Here is a 20,479-nt window from a genome sequence, read left to right as displayed (position 1 = left end):
ATATACACTGAATGCATTTATCTCATATCTCGTCGAAGTAATATGTACTGAAGATGGTTAAAAAACGTGTTTGCGAAAAACATGTTTGCAAGCGATTATTTAAATTTTGTAACTATTTATTCTAATTAAAAGTCAGATATTTGATTAAATATTAATACTTGATTAACATTGATATTTATCGATCATTTTTTACAGCGCTAATTCTCAAAGCCATTAAGTTTGTTACTAGATTAATTTATTCATTTCGAGATAATAATAATATTACTGTTATTTTCAATGAAAGTTAATCAATCAATAAAAATTAATTGACCCGAAAAATCAGGATTTTTATCTAAAATGTCCTGGAATTATCCTTGAATTGATTAGTCTGATCTCGCTAGACACCTTGATCAAAATTATGGAAAGTCTAAGTGTTCTTTATTAGAAGTTTCAAATCCGTATTTTATCTAAAAGAATAACACAATCTAAAAGTTCTTTAGATAGAATGCTTTTACAAATATAATTTTTCTTTCTAACATAGTTCAAAACTGAGATTTTCTTTAATTAAAATCTTTCTATTCAACTTTAATACAAACTCTTTAATCATAATTCAGAGTGTCATGTTCTTAATTATCTATAGTTTCAAATCTCGAACAAATATCAAGGCGATTATTATCACCGCGACTATTGTCTCCACCATGAAGACGAAAGAAAAATAAGGATGACAAGAGCGGGAAGGATGAAAGTTGAACCGGGCTGGCTTATTTCGAGTATAGTTGTACTCCGATATACGTATATGCAGAGGCATAAATAGACGACGGTTCCCGTGGCGATCGTTCGACGATGCCTCGCGAGGGCCATGAGCCGATCAACGTTTCGCTCCGGAATATAAAATATACCGGGTAGTCGGTGTAACTCTTACATTCCGTGTGAAGCGGGTTCGCGTCGGTCCCCCTGTCTCCTCCTCCACCGCCCCTCGGGAGGAGGGTTCAACGAAGGGGCGAGGAGGAATCTACCGCAGCGTGTATCGGGGGCGGTGGAAAAGGCAGGCGTGGATGCCCTGATGCCGCAGTTAAAATATTGCCGGAGTTATTCGCGCGAGTGTGGAAAACGTAGCACTCTGGAGAGGAAGAGGGGGTGGAAGGTGAGGGAGGGGTGAGGAAGGGAATGACGGAGATGGGGCGACCGACGGCCGGCGGCGGTCGCTCCCCGAGGGTTGGGGGCAAGGTTGATATTGAATATGATGATATCCCGGATCCGACGCCGCAGCGGACTACCGCTACCACCCTCTTATTCGCCCCCCACGGTTCGTACGACATACTCCCTCTTTCTCCCCTTTCTCATTCTCTCTCTCTCTCTCTCTCTCTCTCTCTCTCTCTCTCTCTCTATATATATATATATATATATATATATATATATATATATGTATATCTCGTTCTCTTTGCCGACATGCCGCGCGGCGCGGCATCGAGCACACCCGAAACACACACGCGCCCACACACGTGCCTCCACACGGTGTGTCCACGACCGCGTTCCACACGTTCTTCTTACATCGCGCGTCGCGACGCGGTCGCAACACATGTGCCGTCCCCCGCAGAGGGTTGATGTATCGTGCTGTTTCCTCTGTCTTTCGCCTTTACTATCATAGCTTTCCGTCTCCGTCGTCCATCTCTCCGTCGAAAGGGGGACGTCACGTGTTCTTTCACTTTGTTTGTGATTTCTCTCTCTCTCTCTCTCTCTCTCTCTCTCTCTCTCTCTCTTTCTCTGCGGTGCCCTTAATCGTCTTCTCGTAAGGACGGGGGTGTATACACGATGACCGTACTACCATCGGGAATGTTCCGGTATGTATGTCGGGGGAGATCCCGCCGGCTAATTGAGCGTGAACCGTCCAAGTGCCCGAGGGAGTGCGAAGGGAGTGTGTCGGCACTTGATAACAATCGGGATCGACCTGCTACGATCGGCATTGCCGGTGTCTACACGTAAACGATGGTAGTAAAGTCGATAGCCTAGATATGAGTGACCAAGTTCTGCAGATGCCTAATCCATAATTTTTAATAATTAATATTTTATCGAAAGATTCACATGAGGAACCGAACGAATAGTTCTCGAATTAATCTATACTTTAATAAATTTATACTTTAACATGATTATTGACAAGTCTAGAGAATATGGTATTCTGAATAATCATAATACATTGAGATTAATGCCTCGTATGATCTTCTATTCAAGTTAAACTCAAGTAGAAATGCTCTTCAATAAAATAAATTAGCAATATACTTCCAAATCAATTAAAAATTTTGAATTGAGCTACCTCATTTAGAGCTACTCATGCGTCCATTTCTTTGCCACAAAATTGCATGTAAAAGATGATGTATATTAGTGTAAATTGGGAAGTAATAGATTACACGAATATTTGCAATTCAATTAGTAATTAGTATGCGTTGCATTATATCGATGAAACTGTAAACTCGATAACTCGAATTAATTTTAAATTCAACGTTCAAATCCCTTGCGACATGCGCGTCGCAATTTTGTCTAGTTAGTTTGTAGAATTTTATTTTACATGATTCTTTATAATTCTATACATATATTACAATTCCGTAAATTTTTAATTAATAATCACTTTGTGATATCTATAATTTAATATATTGCACATATTTATATAGATAATACATTCAAATGTGCATAAATGACTGATCAAGCAATTATATTTATTTGACACTCAACGCATAATATTTTATATAATTCTCATTTTACACTATTCCGTTCTTCAATGCGTAAATTTATATTTTAGCTTTCTAATCTTATTTAACGATTAGAAGGGGATTAAAATCCTAGTAATATTTTCGAAATATAGTATTAGGTGTAGTAAAAATAATGGATTTCTTTTTACTATACCTAATATTAAATTAATATATATGGCAAAAAGACTAGATAGAAATATGTTTTTTTATACGGTCAAATTCTTCGTTTATGTGCCATCGTTTATGTGTCCCCGTTCAGATTGAATCCCTCTTGTTCTTCTCGCGGGCCCCTCGCTCCATAACTTCCTTTCCCGCGCTCTCCGCGCGCGTGACGACAGTTTCTACGCATTTTTTAAATTCCTCCCCGTAGGCGACCCACGCCGGGAGAACCGCTTCAAACGACTTTCCGGGCACGCCGTTACAAACGGAGACACGTTCGCCAGCACGTGTTTCTTCACTTCGGCCCTGTGATTTTCCTGCCGCGAAAGCAAACACGCGCAGCTGTCAAACCCACCGCGACAGTGCCCGGGGAAAGGTAACGAAACATCCGCAGGCAGTTGAAACGTACGACAATGCTCGTATTTAAAAGTAATAATAATAATACATCCCTCCATTGTCGAAGAAATGCTTGAGGTAAGAGTGAGGTAAAAGATGAGAAAGAAAAAGAGAAGAGAAAGATATGCGTTAAGAATAAAGTTCCCAATTTGTAAAGTGAAGCACATTAATTAGACATAAGCCTGTATACTTTATAGTGTTTATAGTGTTTATCGTGCATTTTTTTTATACTAACTATAACAACTTTCTATTGAATTATCTTAATTTTGATACGTGCGCGTGTATTAACATATACATATGTATATTTATTAGGTGTTGGAATTAATTCGTAGCGTTTTTTAATGAAAGAATGTTATTTATTTCACATGAGCATTAAAAAATACATTAATGAAAGTACTTCCCATCACTTGTAAAACGCTACGAATTAATTCCAACACCTAATAATTAATCATTTTGATGAATATTGTACCAATTTAGTACAATTTTTCTTTAAATATATTGCTGTAATTAAGATAATTTAAGAAAGTTAAATAGAAATTTATTAAGTACTCGATATCCTATTTTGTCTCGGTCTTATCTCATTTTAACAAACCTTAGTGACCAATAAATTTTACGTTAGTTCATTTTATGTTCAATGTTAAATATATTGTTTCTGTAATATATATATAATATATATGTAATATATTTATAATAATGTAATATATATAATATATATGTAATATATATGTAATATATTTATGTACTAAATATATAATACTCATGTTCAATAAATATGTGAATATTCAAGGCAGTGCGATATTTTCTCTATATACAGTATTCCATATGTAGTAAGGGATGTAGTATGCGTGAGATATTGGACTTACATGTATGTAATCTTGCCCGCCATGCGAGAGGATCGCTGACTAGTCCCTGAAGGCCCGGCCAATAGACTGCAGTGTGCCGTGGTTCCGCTCTTTGTTGAAATTGACCGATACCTAGGGAGATATACCAATGAACACTTATACGTATTACGTGCGAATTGTTACTTAAGCTGATTATTCCAAAGTCTGCACGAATCAGTAGCATACTTTTTTCAACTTTTTTCGCATAAATAATCAACAATATCAACTTTTAGTTGGTAATAATAATATTGATTAATTTCTTTTTAATAATAAGGTAGACAAAAATATTATAATTGGAGAAAATAATATATTAAGTTCTAATCTTTTAAATCTCGGCGATGCGGAAAGTATTTGTGATTATAATATATATGTATATATATATATATATATATATATATATATATATATACTTCTTTATTTGTGACTTTTTCTCTTTTTTTGAAGAAAGTGTATCGTGTGGGATATTAATAATCATTCGCGATATTAATAATGGTTGATGTATATTTAACTGATATTGGGATTAAACGCAGCGGATACATATGCTTCGGCCCGACCGTCGATGTAGATAACGATATTGGATTTACGATAATTCAGATAGCAGCGCATATTGAAGTAATAATCGAAGGAAGCCGTAAAATGCAACGGCAAGATGTAGAACGAGCGCGTGTAGAACTGACCGAGTGTCCCGAGTGAAACAGCTTCCTCGGATCGATGTCGGCCAAGTCGTCTCGCTTCTCCACCATAAATCGCTTTATTAAGCTTCAGTTTTTCCCCGCTCGTTTCCACATCTATGCGATTCATTTTACATTTTTATCATACGCAATTTTCATACAACTCGTATCCGTCCGGAATATGCAAACGGAATTTAAATGCCGCAATTTTATAAGCCGCGCGACCTCGCGACAGATTTCAATCTCGTTCTTTCTTTCCATTTCCTCCCTCCCCGCGAAATAATTAAATGTCAAACTGACAAAAATCCGAATGTCCGTTATTGTATTACAAATTGCACAGATCTTATACACATGAATCTCAAATATATACGCAGTGTCATTTTAACCGATAGGTTATAATTGGCGAAAACTTGCAAAAATGATAAGACAATGTGTATATTGGAGTTATGTGATATATGTTGAGGAAAGAATGACAATATTTCCTTTCATTCGTAAGTTTAATGAACGATTTTGTTTTAAAATGTAATAAAACATAAATAATTGAAGTCTATGCATATATTCATATGACATTACGCCCGAGTTTGCGCAGTAGTCTCATTCTCATAGAAGGATAGAATTTATTAAATTCTTTCGCTCTGTCAACTCGGATGTCTGATTTAGCCACAACAAGGCGTATCCATGTTTATAAGATCTATAATAAATTGTTACAATTTTTTTTCCTAATTTTTGCAAAATCGTACAATTTCAGTTCTTTGAATGTTGATAATTTGCATTGGATACAATTTGAATAATATAATTTGTAATTGAATTATCAAAAGTTGATTATATAGACAAAAAAATTATTAGAGGATCTGTAGGCATTTTTCATCTCTTCTACTTACTCGTTTGGTTTAACTCAACGGAGATTCGTATCTATCGAACCTGGTGTTTTAGTCCGAGATTATTAGCACACACGTAGAAATACACATGACGCCAATTCGACTCGCAGCCTCGAGAGAGGTTCCTTGGCAACTCTCGCTATGCGAGACCTTAATGATCCGACCTTTCGAACGCGAGAAATTAGTCGACTTAAGCCGAGCTCTATGCGAGAGAACGGCTGCTGGGATATCGAATCCGTAAATATCGGTCGTCGAGATCCGACGGACTTTTTGCGTGGATTAAGGGAGATTAAATTGATCTCTCTGATCGAAACGCGTGAATCGAATAAAAGACACGGCGGAATTATCATTATTCGCGTTTTCAAGACTTATTATCTTAGTGCCTTTGAAAAAGATATGAGACTTATATGCGTCTATATATATTTTTCAAAGTTTATTCTTTCAAGAGCGATTATTGCTTTCAACAAATTCAAGAATTCTAATATATGGTTTACATGTTTTAATTAATCTTAGTGAATATCTCTTTATTTAACTTTTTATTAATTGGAAAAGCCCACAATGATTTAAATGCATTTATAGATCCATTGTTTATTGTTTTAATTATTTTAGTACGTCGTGTCGTATGCAAAATGATTAATAATCATTCAATAATTAATAATCAATTTCATATAATTGTTAAAATATTTGAAAACATTACTTCATTAATAATTCGTTTATAATTCTTAAAATATTTAAGAAGATAGACAGTTTTAATTTATCGATCAAAAGTTGTTAGAAAATATTATTAAATAATAAATTGCTCCTTCACAATAGTCTCAGCGAATCTTATACAGGACGCTGTACAATGTCGTCACTTTTATCGAGAAACAAAACGTATACCTTCGTATAATTTCGGAAAGTTATTTAAATCCAAGTTTAATCAATTGTTACCATATAATAGTTCAGTATTTTCCCGCAATATTTACCGAGGACATTCATGATACGAGGTCGCTTACTAAAGAAAATCATTCAGCGATCAGTTACACTTAGAAATTAGCAATAATCGCGATTGAGAATGTTGGCTCCCGATTGCATGGGCGCGTTTAATTCGTTTCGAGTGCGTGTTTTTACCGGCTTTTTACGCTTGTCCATTCGAACAATAAAGCGTCATTTCCATTTTACCGTTGACGACGAAAACGAGAATAGTGGGATACGCGCGACACGACCATCCGATCTTTTGTCCGTTACGCCGAAATCAGATGGAATTTATGGGATCATAAACAGCTAAACCCGCGTACGCTCATCAACAAAAATACCCGCGATCATGCTCTTTGTCCGCGAGTCCGGTGAAGGGAAAGAGTAGAAAGGTGAGGTCTTCTCGATTCTCAAAACCTCCGACACGCGCTTTTACGATACCTCGTTGAGAATCTTGAATCGGACAATTAAAAGCATTTAAAAATGTATATGCGCGGTACATGAATATCATTGATCTTACTTCACAGAGGTTCGATCTTATTGTTAATCTTAATTACAAATGCTTTGACACTCAATCTTTGGAGAGAAAGAAATTAATCTTAAGATAAGACAATTATATGATATGAATTTAGACCGATGAGAATAAAATCTAACTGAACAAGAGAAATCCATATATATTTCGTCAAAGCGGATCTTAGTTTTAATATTTCCGTGTGAATTTATATACATATTTGATTCTGTAAATCTTGAGATAAGATATTATGCTTCGAGATTTTTAAATATTCAATATCAAAGACCTTGACAGAACTAATTTTTAAAATAGAAATCTGAAAGAGCGAGCGACAACGTCGTTTGTAACTTTAAGTAGAGGTGTGCGACTCAATCATTTGTGAGATCAGATTGAATCGAATCTTTGATCATATGTTCGAAAACGCAAATAAAATAAGCAAATTTGAAATCGAACCACCGATAATTCGAAATTTCAAATTTATTCGGTTTCGAATCTCTCAGATTCGAAAATTTAATTTGCAGGAATCTCTGTATGCTGTAAAAAGCTACGGGTGTATAAAAGTTTTTATAAACAAGAAGTTTACTTTATTGCTTGAAATCGTAAGTTAGAACCTAGAGTCCTATGTATATATGTATATATATATATGCGATACGTCGCGTTTATTGGAACAGCCAATCGGGAAAATATGTGAGAGCGTTAGCTATAAATATTCGACCCACTGAATATCGTGGTGAATAAGGTACGAACGCGACGTCGACGGATGAGTAAGTGGACGAAATATCTATCGAATATTTATCGTTTAATACGTACATTTTGATGGGCTTTTTGTCATTTATACAGCAGCGATCGGCAGGCTCGCGCCCGGCGAGAATTTAATTAATGACCAGCAGTGTAAAGCGTACGCAGGAGAGATCGATCGGTATCAGATGTCAATTAGCGGCGGCACGTTGCGAATCGCATAATCGCGATGACGATAGTGCGGCGACGTGAAAAAGAAGAGCTATCTTCGTGCTTTGCGACGTGATAATAATCCAATATTTTTATGTATTCTGCAAATAGATAATACTTTCAACAATAATAAAATCTGCTGCGTTTAGCAGAAAAAGCTGCAGCTTTGCAACTGTATGATTCTTTAATTGTGATCTTGCCCTTATAATTCTTCACTGGGCTTAATCAATCATCTTAAAGAATGTTACAACAGTAAAGCTGCTTTTTTCCCAAACGCAGCCATTATTCTCTTTACGTTCTACATCGTGCAAACCGCGGGATTACAACGTGAATAAAAGGGAGACACTCTTAATTTTAAAGATGACTTTGTTAAATGTATTATATCTTTGAGTCTTTGTTTGTTAACTATTTTATTTCAATCAGAAATAAATGAATTGAATTGAATGAATTGTTTGAATGAATTGAATCATGGGCGATGTCGCGACGCGTTCAAATCGACGCCGGCGGCGCGTTATTGATATGAATAAAACGCGACGATATGTTTTAGCGGACGGAATTTATACGGGAATATGTATAGTGTGTGTGTGTATATATATATATAAATACGCAACAGAAACGGTACTCATACATACGTATATGTATCCGATGGCCGTCTATAATTCTAACAGACCAACATTCGCGCGCCACCGAATTCGCGTCGTAAATACGAGCCGTGCTGCTTGTCGTATTTGTAATCGACGTAATCTGTCTAATACGACAATGAAGTCGGTTACCCATTAAACCGTTATTGAAACCGTATATGATTACGCGAATTACGGCGGGATAGTTCGGATGTATGCGCCATTGTAAAGCGCGTGTGCACCAAATGCCCGGGTGTGTACACCGCACAAATTTGAAACACAGGCAAATATCGCAAATGCATTTGACAGGATTACACAATAACGATATATGACTATTTTATTTCGTCGTGCTGAAATTCTATACGCCGTGCGTTTTCGTGTTGCATACATACGCATGCATAAGGTACAAGGGCATGTCACTGTTTCAAAATATTCGATATTTTTATTTCAAAGCATTCTTGCAAAATTACCAGAAAGATGGTGTTCAGAGGTAGATATTAGAATTAATGTGTAAAAGTAGGAGATTGTCATACAGGGTTGATTGTCAAAATGCTATAAATCAATGAGTATATGGCAGAAAAATTTCTTTTTTTGACTGTAGATTGCTAATATTAATTTGTTATATAAAATGATTTGTACTCAGAGCATTGTATATATTATTTACAATGATTTTTAAGGAAATGAAATTAGTGAAATTTTTCTTATCTCTTATCTTGTTGTCTGACAAGTCTTTAGCATTCTTAATCGCGATATCTTGTATTCATAAGAAAATGTCTTAGAAAATTTTTGCTATGATTAATTAATTATCCTGAGTTTGTGCATACAATTTTCTTTTTTTATTAAAAACTGGCTATGTGGAATAGAGTGAGAAAAAATGAGATGAGGTTGGGTGACAATCGATTTTAATATCTTTAAATCGATACATTTTTAAAGAATATACTTACAAATAAATTATATTTCATACGGATATATATGCTTTTTCATTATTTATATAGAAACTATGACACAAAAACAAATTATGTATTTTATGATTAAAATAACTATAGATATATTTTATTAATACTATTAATTAACTGACATTAAAATAAAAATTATATTTTTTATATGTGTTGCCAATAACAAATATGATACTGAAAATCAACCCAAAACAGGATTAATTGTCATATTTCTGCAGCTTCAAAATTAAATAATTTATTTGTACGATATATGAATTCAAGAATAATATTTTTTTTAATATCTAAAGGATATAGATTAAGACATTACAACATTAGACATTATAACATATATGGACATGATGTTTCGTAAATGTAGTTAAGAAATGTCTTGCTTCTTTATCGATTCCCGTGCTTATTGACTCCTGAATTTATTCGTTAGATAACTGCGTTTATTGCAAACGAAGGTTGTCTCTTAATTTAGTCGCCGATAGCCATTCGATTGCGCGGAAATTTTCAGACCTTTATGAACAAGTAGTCTTGTACTGTCGTGTAAAAAAATAGTAAAAATACCTTGCCGCAAAAGTTGTTGTGAGTCATGAAAAAGACTCTGAGATTTTGCACATTTAAAAAGGGAGATAAAAACGCCGTAATTTATGATATAAAAACCAGAGCAGATGTCACGCAATATTTTAGAGGTTTCTATTACAGATAAAAAATGAAAGACACACGTGAGGAGGCACATGGTACGCCAGGCAGTTCCTTTTCTAGGATGATGTGAATATCTGCTTTCAGGATAAACATTCCGCCTCATGATATTCGACTCCAACGGGCGTTGCTTTATTTCATAGAGAACGTACACCTGCAGAACTGTCGTCCAATTTTGGCACGAGTACCGGTTTCCGGTTCGATCCTAATATCTGCGATATATGGTAGCGACATTAAATCCGCATGTGTAAAAGACAATTTTGCTGAAATATTAAAAAATTTGGCTACATGCAGATCTGAAAATAATTTTGTTGGGTCAAAATAATTATGTAGCAACTAGTTGCTAAATCAGCTAGAACATCAAAACTTCTTGTAGCATTTTATTCAACCTACCTACTTGAGATTAACATCATTACTTGAGTAATTATTTTAATGGTCTAGCAAAATTATTTCCAGAATTTCACTGAGAGAAATATTTTTGGTATGATTTTGTTGATATGTGACTTACAAAAACATTTTTACTTTTTAATTTAAAAATAATATCGTTTGGTTAAACCAAATTTTAATTAGAACACAATTTTCAAATTAGAATACAATTTTTCAATTAAAAAGAAAGAAAGTTTTTATAACTCGCAAATTAATGGTTATTTATAGCAAACATTTCTTTCAGTGTGTATCTAGCTAATAGATACTTCAGCAAAAAATCGTTCTTTTCGTGCGCGTTATTCCTTCAAAATCAATCAGCCAGAATCATGCAAAACGGATAGAATAACAATTTAGAAAGGACATTGTGAAACAACGACGGTAATAATTCCACGTGATGTCATTTACGTCACAAAAATACAGAATGTAATTCATCACGAAGAACGATGCAAGAACGTAACCGCGATATTTTTGCAGCGAACTTTTCAAAATTGAATTGCTCGTGCGCGCGCTGTGTCGCATCCCGATATGATTCTCGTTTCATTCTTTTTTTACTTTTTACGAGACAGGACTTGGAGTAATGAAGGATATATTTACGGCAAACTTTAGCGCGGTCACAGTCACGCTGTAGCGTGATTTACCATCACTCTTATTTTTTGAACGTTACACTTTTGTGCTAGGCCTCTCCTTTGTATATTTTACGCGTATTAAATTTATACTCTCTCTACCCTCTTATCGTTACTTTTTATCATCATCGTATTGCACTGTTCGGCGCCCGTTTAGTACTGTAGTTTATCGTAACGCGATCTTTTTGTTCATTTAACCGCAAGTGGACCAAAGACTCATGCATCCTGTCGCGGAAATCCGAATTCGCCACCAAGCCGCGTACGAGCATGTCGTCAGTTGGTTAACCCGCAATATCCTAACTTCAGCTCGTATATGGTCGCCCTATTTGGCTATCAAATAATTCGTGTCCTATTGTAAACACCGATTGTAACCGCGGTATAATATTGTTCCCTTCTATTGTCTTAATTCCTCTATGATGTATGTAAAATGATTCATAAAGTACAACTTGATGTATGATTTGATTTTCTAAAAAACTTAGAGGTGATGAAAGAAAAATTTAGCGACAAAAAAAACGACGCTACTCTCTACTTGAACTGAAATCTCTCTACGCTGTAAGAGGATGAAAATGCAGCCTTTTTTTGAATAAAATTTCATGCTTTTTGAAGAAGTGAAATTCATTCTTCTAAAAAAATAGTCGTATTTTCACTCTTTTGGAATGAGATTTCATTCCAAGAAATTTAGAGAGTTGGATAAAATAATTAAGATAATAGAAATGTTTGATTAAGGCCACGTTTGGAAATATTACTCGAGTGCCTTCGTATTACTTTATTCGAGATTTTATCTTTGTTCATCAAATTTTAAAGCCACTGGTAATGGGTGATATTTCTAAAAGCCTACAATAATAATGTCAAACATATAATATCTTAAAATAAATTAAAGCCATTTGTATCTTCAATTATTCAAATTACGAAGTTTTGCATTTAATCTATGATCGGTATCGTCATAAAAAAAAAGGATAATTATTTTTAATATAAAAAATGAAGTGAAATCATAAATAGAGAATAAAAACTGAAAAAAGTACGAGAATTTTTAGCTTAAAGTCAAATTCTTAGAAAATCTCACATACAGGAATCATCGCGTTATTTCCATTGCTATTACGTACATATGTATCCCGTTTTCACGCGATAAAATCAAACTCGTGATGCCTCGATTAGCACATTTCGACATGCGAAACGTATAAATCGCGGATATAGTTAGCGCTCGCTGTTTAGCGATTCGTTATTACGAAATATAACCGCGCTCTGTCGGGAGCAAATCATTTAGAAATTTAATGTCATGAATGTTAAGTAACGTCCCTCGTTTGCGTCGCTCGTTAATGTACCAGGGGAGAGCAGGTAATTCGGTAAGCATAAATTTTAGAGCTGCCGTTCCGCATTCGCTGCTCCTTTCAGTCAATATTTCAATCAAAGTCACATCGTCATTCTTATTCACGCTCTTGCTTTTATTTAATTTGCCATTTTCACATTAAACAAATTTACTCTTTTATAGCAATTGAAAAGAACCGAATGAAATGATGTAACGCTATTTAATTAATTCTATGATAATTATTTCGGGATATGATGGCTGCTATTTTTATTTGTATTACTTGTTTAGAATTAAACAAAATTTTATTATACAAAGTGTATTTGCGTGATAGAAATATTTTTAATATGCTTCTAAGATATTATTATATTTATATAATCTTTCCAAAAGTTTTTGATATAATAATAATAAAATCTTTAATACTATATGAGGAGAATGATTTTGCTGAAGTATTTGAAACTTTAGCTATAAATACAGATTTGAAAATAAATATGTTGGATCATCAAATAATTACATAGAAAATTTAAGCAGAATTAAGATGAATAATGCTGCAAAAAGTTTTGACATTCTAATAATCATGTCTAACGAGCAATCTATATTATTTTGATAATCCAACAAATTATTTTCAGATCTGTATCTAGCTAAATATTTCAGAAAAATCGTTCTTTCCGTGTGTAAATGTTAAATTTTTTAATTGCTATAGTTCGATTAGAATATTTAGATAGTATTCTATTTAGACAGAAGGCGAGCAATAAAGTCATTTTAACAGATTATAGATTATAACTGTGATACTGGCGTTTATGAATTAAACCCACGTTTCCGATATTACTGTGATATTGTATGATACGTTATTTGTATGAGCAACTTCATAATACGACCCTATCTTCCCTTCTGTTGTAACATCGACCCCCCGATAATTCTAAAATTTATGTCTGAATATATTCCTGATAGCCTAGGAATGAAAAGCGATGCATCAAGAGAAAATTTTCACAAAATGTCCTTAAAGATTTGTAATCCTTATTTAAGACAAATATTTTCCTAAATCTTTATAGATTGTAAAGTAGATTAGTAATTGTGGTATACAGTTTAAATGACAATAATTCGAATAATTATATGTTTTGCGATTTTCTTGATTCTAGGTATCATAGAGATAAATTCTTTCGAATGATGTTAGTTGTACACTTTTGTGGACTCGAACGTCGTTGTTAATGCCAAATGATTTAGTGTCAAATATTTAGTAATGCGCATCATTTAGCTTAATGTATACGCGAGGCTAAACGTTGGACGAAAGCGCTCTTGAACGTGACATCTTTTCACATGCTTTCAAGGCGATGACAAACGCCTTCTGCTTTGTCGCACGCCATCCGATGGAGAAAAGTTATGCATTTGCAACATCACAAACGAGATCTTGATGGTGCAGGCTGCCAACAACAAAACATGAGGAAGTGACATTGTAAAAGTGAATTGAAAGCTCATGCATTTACGTAAAAAAATATATCTCCTAAAGAACGAGATTCTTCATTATAAATTCTTTATCTTATAATTTTTCTACGACGAATTTTAAGAAAAACCATATCTTTAAAAGCTTGTCTCAACCGTGCGAAGCCAATCGACATACTGACTTCTTCTTCTACCTTTATAAAAAAAAGAAGGAACTAATATGGCGATCAACATGATTAGCTTCAATGAGAACATGCCTTGAAATTACTAAAACGCCGGAGTCATTTCAGAGCATTTAATTTACATTTCCTTGGTTTAATATAATATTTCTTCTTATTTACACGAATCTTTATGAAAGTTCATTTATTTCGCCAATAAATAAAAAAATCAAAAAATCGCGTTTGACATTTATCACTTCGTTAGGTCAGAATGGATTAAAACAGACGATAGTGATTCTCGCGAATCAAAATGGAAAATCAGACTCCGACTATGTAAATCCGTGAATTATACGCCGGGGCTGATCGTATCGAATGCACAGATAGTTTCGTAATAGATTTGTAACTCCTAGTTGCGCTTTCGTCTGGCCCGCGGTTGTTCGATCGACCGCCCTTGGTAATTCTACGATTAATGCGTTCAATCCGTCCCGCATTACACGCACGCTATCGCAGCACGCGACGATTTGTGCGTGGAGAACAGCGGTTTCCCGATTTTCTATCGCAAACGCGCGAATGGTTACCGAATTGTTACCGTTGCAGATGTTAGTAATATCTGCAAGCATCAATAATTTTCGACGTTTATATTCGTCCCACGTTTACAAAATATTTTTCACAATATTTCTACTTCGATTGCTAGCTCCTTTATCATCATGAAATCACACTGTGAGAAAATTTAAGTTAAAACTTTGTATTTTAAAAAAACGCATGATATATGGCTTATCGCGCAAAAAAAAAACATAATTATAATCATTAGTATTTGTTGTTAATTTATTGTTACATAAGCAGAGTTTCTAATGTATATTTCAATCTTTTTCATCAAACGATAGTTATTAGAATTACGAATTGAATTAAGTATAAACATTATAAATTTATTTCCTTGGCTCCAAAAATAAATCACAAATTGATTAAAATTGCCGATATGTAAGCTGACTTAGAATTACAAATGCTTTCTCATAAGATTTTCATGAGTAACGATTTTGAATGTTCTATCGACAGTTCCACAAACAACTTGATATAAAATAATATGAAAAGTCATCTTTACGTCATATTTATCTTCTCGAAATTCAATTAATAATTAAAGATTCTTTCCAAAAATCTAGCGGACAATATTAAATATCCAGAATCTATTAATAGGAGAGAAAGATATATATTTACAAACGCGATATACATATATATTCGTAATTTTAAATACTGTAACCAGTCCAACAGCAAACTGAACTGAAAGTTCTTTACATTCTTTCTTATTCTCTCTCAAGAAGATATAATAGACATGTCAGAGAACGTTAAAGCTTTGAAAGAAAATGTTAAAATTATTCAAATCTAATGTTCAAATAAATTTTTTTTCTTCATATTTAGTATTCACCTGGTTGGAACGACACGGATTGGAACCAGAAAGACAATTCTTGATTAATTATTCATGCGACCGCGTCACCTGCATTTAAGTTGTCAAACTTAGGAAGACATGAGTAGTACGCACCCGAAGACGCAGTGAAACCGGCGTGCATGGCGTACCGCGGCGCAGCCATGTGCTGGGGATGTGGAGTCGGTGGTAGGGTCGCATGTGATGGCGGTACCGATGCCTGGGGATGGACCGTCGCCGTCGGTCTCGAGAGTATCGTGTCGATGCCGTGCGGATTGCTACCGACGGAGGTGATGGAGGTTGCCGGGCTGTGCTTGCCGCTGCCAGTAGGCGACGATTGGCCCTGCGTGATGGTGGATAATGGCACCGTGATACGCGGCAACTGGATGCCCCCTTGTTGCTGCTGGTGTGACGGATGATGCTGCTGCTGGTGCGACTGCTGCTGCTGTTGCTGCTGCTGCTGCTGTTGTTGTTGATGCTGTTGCTGCTGTTGCTGCTGTTGATGCTGATGACTCCTCTCTGCCATAGAATGCAGCGCTGCCAATGGCTGGCTACCGAGCATGCCACCCCCGGCGGCGCTCAGATTGAGAAACTGCAAAACATGGGGCGCGGCCGCCGCGTGGAAGTCGTGGAGCCAGGGCGGCCGTGGGGGTGGTGGCGAATGGCTCGAGGCGGGCGGCGGCGAGCACGAGCCCAGCGAGGAACCTGCGGACGAGCTGCGGTCGCCCTGGTCCAGGTGATGGTTATTGTTGCGTCGGTGCGCGTCGCTGAGCGACGATGACATGTTCTCAGTGATCTCGAGTCCGCCGCCCTCCGGCGTGGAGCGCGATGGCGGGTCCGGGCACGGGTCTCCGCTGTCGGCGCAGGCCTTGCCGCTGGTCAGAGAACACACCATCTCGCACCACGCATAGTTCGGTAGTGAGCGAAAAATCTTAGCCGGTGCTTAGCTACGCGCTGAATTGAGGCGTGTGGCCGCCTCGGAACCGCGGAGTCCTCGCGCGTGAGAGGATTCCCGAGGACCACCCGCCGTACCGAGGAGGAAGTCCGGCGATACGCCGATCAGTCCTTCGTACGGAGGTATATCGCGGTGACGGTTGTCTCACTTGTCGCGTTTCGCTGATTAAACAACGACGCCGAAGCACCGAAGACACAGGACACGTTTGACACTCAATCGCGATCGCGACCGCAAGTGACACTGTTCTCGAAGGGCAAGGATGTTCTGTCGCTTTTACCTTTTCCGTTTTGTTCCTTCCGTTTCATCGGTGTCTCATCCAGGTCAATCACTAATCCCCATGGTTCCCCGCGGATCGCACGGCGCGTCGTCTGCGCGCGACAGGCTGCCGATGACACGTTCCGCGAGTGGCGATCGATGAGTGGAGAGCAGTAATCACCGTACACCCTCAACAGCCACCGGTTCGCTGATTTCGCGTGATGACATGGAGAACGAACGATCAAGGAACGATCAGTCACGGACTGTTCCGGTCTGAGATGATCACCGACGGGTGGTCGACACGCGCGATCAGGAAGTCGTCGTCCGTGCCGCGACGGTACGGGGTCCTCGCCGAGTGACTCGCCGCGTCGCTAAATGGTATGCGAGTAGGGCGCGCGCTCTCTCTCCGGCGGGAGATCGAGTCTCTCTCCGTGCCTTCGTCCTTGCCCTCGTCCTCGCGCGCGCGTTCCGGAAACCGACACGGCGGAGGGAGCGATAGGTCGGCCCTCGACGCGAGTCGATTGGCGTATCGTCCGTGGGTCGTTTAAGTACTCGGGGGCGGTACCGTCATCGGATTGGTCGGCCTGGTGGTTTTCCACCGGAAGGAGAGGTGTTCCGGGCGGGGCCTCTCAATCTCGCGTTAGCTTCTTGTTAAGCGTCTTTCATTGTGTGTTTAAATTCGTAATTTATGATCCCGACTGAATAAAACAAGAACTTGCTGGTTCACTCGCTCGTCCGTTCGCTCGCTCGTACGTTCGCTGGCTGGCAGGCTGGCTGGCTGGCTGGCTGACTGGCTGGCTGGCTGGCTGGCTGGCTGGCTGGCTGGCTGGCTGGCTGGTTGGCTGGTTGGTTGGTTGGCTGACTGAGCCTCTTTGGCTCTGAGACTGGCCCTCTAGTTTGCTCGACGACTGGGCACCTCTGCACGACTACGATGACACTACTGTCTCGATAACTCGCTTCCTTCCTTCCTTCCATCGTTCCTTCCGCTACCTAACTGTCTCCTACCGTATCTCTTCCCACTTTACCTTCTCGTACTATTTAGCTCTATCCTTCCCGCCCACTCGATTCTTGTCTACCACCTACCTACCCTTCGGTCTTTCAGCCAGTTCGAGTACGCGTAGACAGAGCAAATCGAGTTATTCGTTGCCGATGGTCCATTTGGTCTGTTCCTCCTATTCATCGTACGTATGCCGATGCACGTGTCAACGAGAATTCGGTTACTTCATCCCGATGAACCATTGCCACGTCGCTCTCAGTGCAGCGCGCGGTTGACGTAACTAATGTCGGATGAACTCGCAGGCTTTCTCTGACTCTGGCAGCCGACCAATGTAATGTCGACCGTGCTTCGTCGCTCAGTTCCGCTCTCGTCTATTGGATCCACGTTTTAGACTCGCCTTCGACCGAACGGATAATTTACGGCGGCTGACTGCACTTCGCGCTCCGGTCATTAAGCGTCGCATAGGCGGGGTGTGCGCGCTGCTTCTCTCTTTCCCTCTTTCTTCTTCCACATTCTCCTTTTCTTCCCCACGGTATTCGCCCGAGAAGGAGTTCCAGTTAGACGTGTGCGACCGTATAATCCTTAAACGAATTTCTCGCAAATTTCTTCTGTTCACCGTATGTGAGCTAAATATTCTCAACTTGGAGCAGGTTTCTTTCGATTCGAAATTTTTTTATCTTCACGTTTTAAACGTAGATTTTTCTGGTCTCTACTAAACGGTTTTATAAATAAAGATAAAATTTTGCTGAATGAAATAGTAATGTTTTAGTTATAGTTACGATATCTAACTTGTAATATTCGTCTTTCTACGAAAAATTATTATTGTGGTAAAAAATTATAACGAGTGTGAAATTCAATTTCACGATTGTGAAAAATCATGCAGAAAAAATCATACAGATGCGTTTTGAACGACAGTGTACGTTTCGAACGCAGTATCTGCATCATTAAATGCGAGCGTACCGAGATCGATCGTTTAAGAGTAATTATGCTAATGCGGCCCGATTATGATGAAGGTTCGAAATAAGCTTACAGGGTATCATCATTACCACGTTCAAATACGTGCGTATTATTAATAATGAAACAATAATGGATATTATTAAAGCAGCATGACGCAATAATAGCCGGCTAGCAGCGCAGTTGCCAATATTTGTTGCACCGTATTAATCACCAGTCGCATTAATATTGCACTTGTGCACGTAGAAGGCTTTTGCAATCCGTTTCGCGCTACAAATTGTTGCCTAATTCGCAAGAAAGCTTTTCGAACGCTTCTCATAATTTCACAACTAGGACTATTTGGAACAGATTGAACATTTCTATTATACATATATGGCAGACGTTCGATAATGATTTTTTTCGCAAAGTATGCATTTTCCTTATATCCTCTATTTAATTATTATGTCGATTCTTACATTTGGCGAAGGGCAACGGCATAAAACGGGAAAAGGTTTCTCGGGCCAGTATTCTCCCGGCGCGAAGCGACCGAGCGAGATTTAAATCTATTTTATTTGACCCCGAAGGATCAGTCCTTTTTCATGGAGAGGCGACTTCTTTTCGAGGGCCATCAAACGAGATAGACGAACTCTCTGCCTCTTTCCGTTTTTCGGCCTTGCGTTTCCATGGATGTTCTTCACAAATTATGTAAAACATGACGGGCAGCCAACGACAAATATTGATTCCCATCGCTAGATGTTTTACGGCCTGTATTATTTTCAAGGATAGCAATTGTTCTGTCCGACGGAAGGTTTTCCATTTGCGCGAATTTTTCGCGAGCCAAAAATTCTACTCGAAACGATTTCTCCTGTTATGCGAGTCATACGTAACAGAAAATGAAAGAAATTATTTTTTTAACAAATCCTATGCATCCTGTGCAAATAAGTATCCGACGTTGAAATGGAATTTTTTTTGAAATTGTGGAGTCTTTGAATTGTAAATCTCATACGATATCTTTACGTTATTTTTATTATCTGCTTATCTTATTGTTTCTAATTATATACTTTTGTAATACCATCTTGTTACGTTTCAACTGAATTTAATGATTACTTATACATATGGCAATTTTTTTATAACGTCTTTTGTATTTTTTTTATGCAATCTTTATTTGACATTAGCTGGGATCTTTTTTTCCAAATTATCGATTATTTTATGTGCCATTCTGTTATTAAGTGAACTAATGTTTGATGTGTCGATATCCGGCGCGAATCGAGTGGCAATAAAACGTTCTTATTTAAACACCGTTTCGCAGGATTATATCGAATAATTTGTTAGCTCCGATAAGCGCAGTAGAACACGCCATATGCCGCACGTGATCGCGAAATATTAAATCCTAGTTGTACCACGTATCATTGCCCTCGCGTTGCCACGGCAAGCTTATCTGTCAAATATACCTCGCTTTAATAAACCGTGCAATACGAAATATCACGTGAAAGAAATTCGTTATTCTCAGCAAATAAAAATGGCTCGCTGCTACTCTCTTATTCTTACAATTTTTATTACATTGATTTGCGTCTATAAATATATTTGTGAG

At 37.6% G+C, this 20,479-nt stretch overlaps 1 protein-coding gene across 1 annotated transcript in view; it reads right to left on the bottom strand.

Moving 5' to 3' along the window:
• Positions 1 to 19,811, bottom strand: part of HGTX (HGTX homeodomain transcription factor) — a 49,905-nt gene extending 30,094 nt beyond the window's left edge. The window contains exons 1-2 of the mRNA XM_011067712.2: positions 15,866 to 19,811; positions 4,142 to 4,252 (exon numbers count right to left, since the gene is read on the bottom strand). Of these exons, the coding sequence (XP_011066014.2) occupies positions 4,142 to 4,252; positions 15,866 to 16,643 (889 nt within the window). The 5' untranslated portion in view covers positions 16,644 to 19,811. The remainder of the gene's footprint in view (positions 1 to 4,141; positions 4,253 to 15,865) is intronic.
• Positions 19,812 to 20,479: the final 668 nt, after the last annotated feature.

This window comes from Acromyrmex echinatior, chromosome 12, assembly GCF_024713525.1.
Source record: "Acromyrmex echinatior isolate Ae372 chromosome 12, ASM2471352v2, whole genome shotgun sequence".
NCBI lineage: Eukaryota > Metazoa > Arthropoda > Insecta > Hymenoptera > Formicidae > Acromyrmex > Acromyrmex echinatior.
This window is presented reverse-complemented; position numbering and strand designations above follow the sequence as displayed.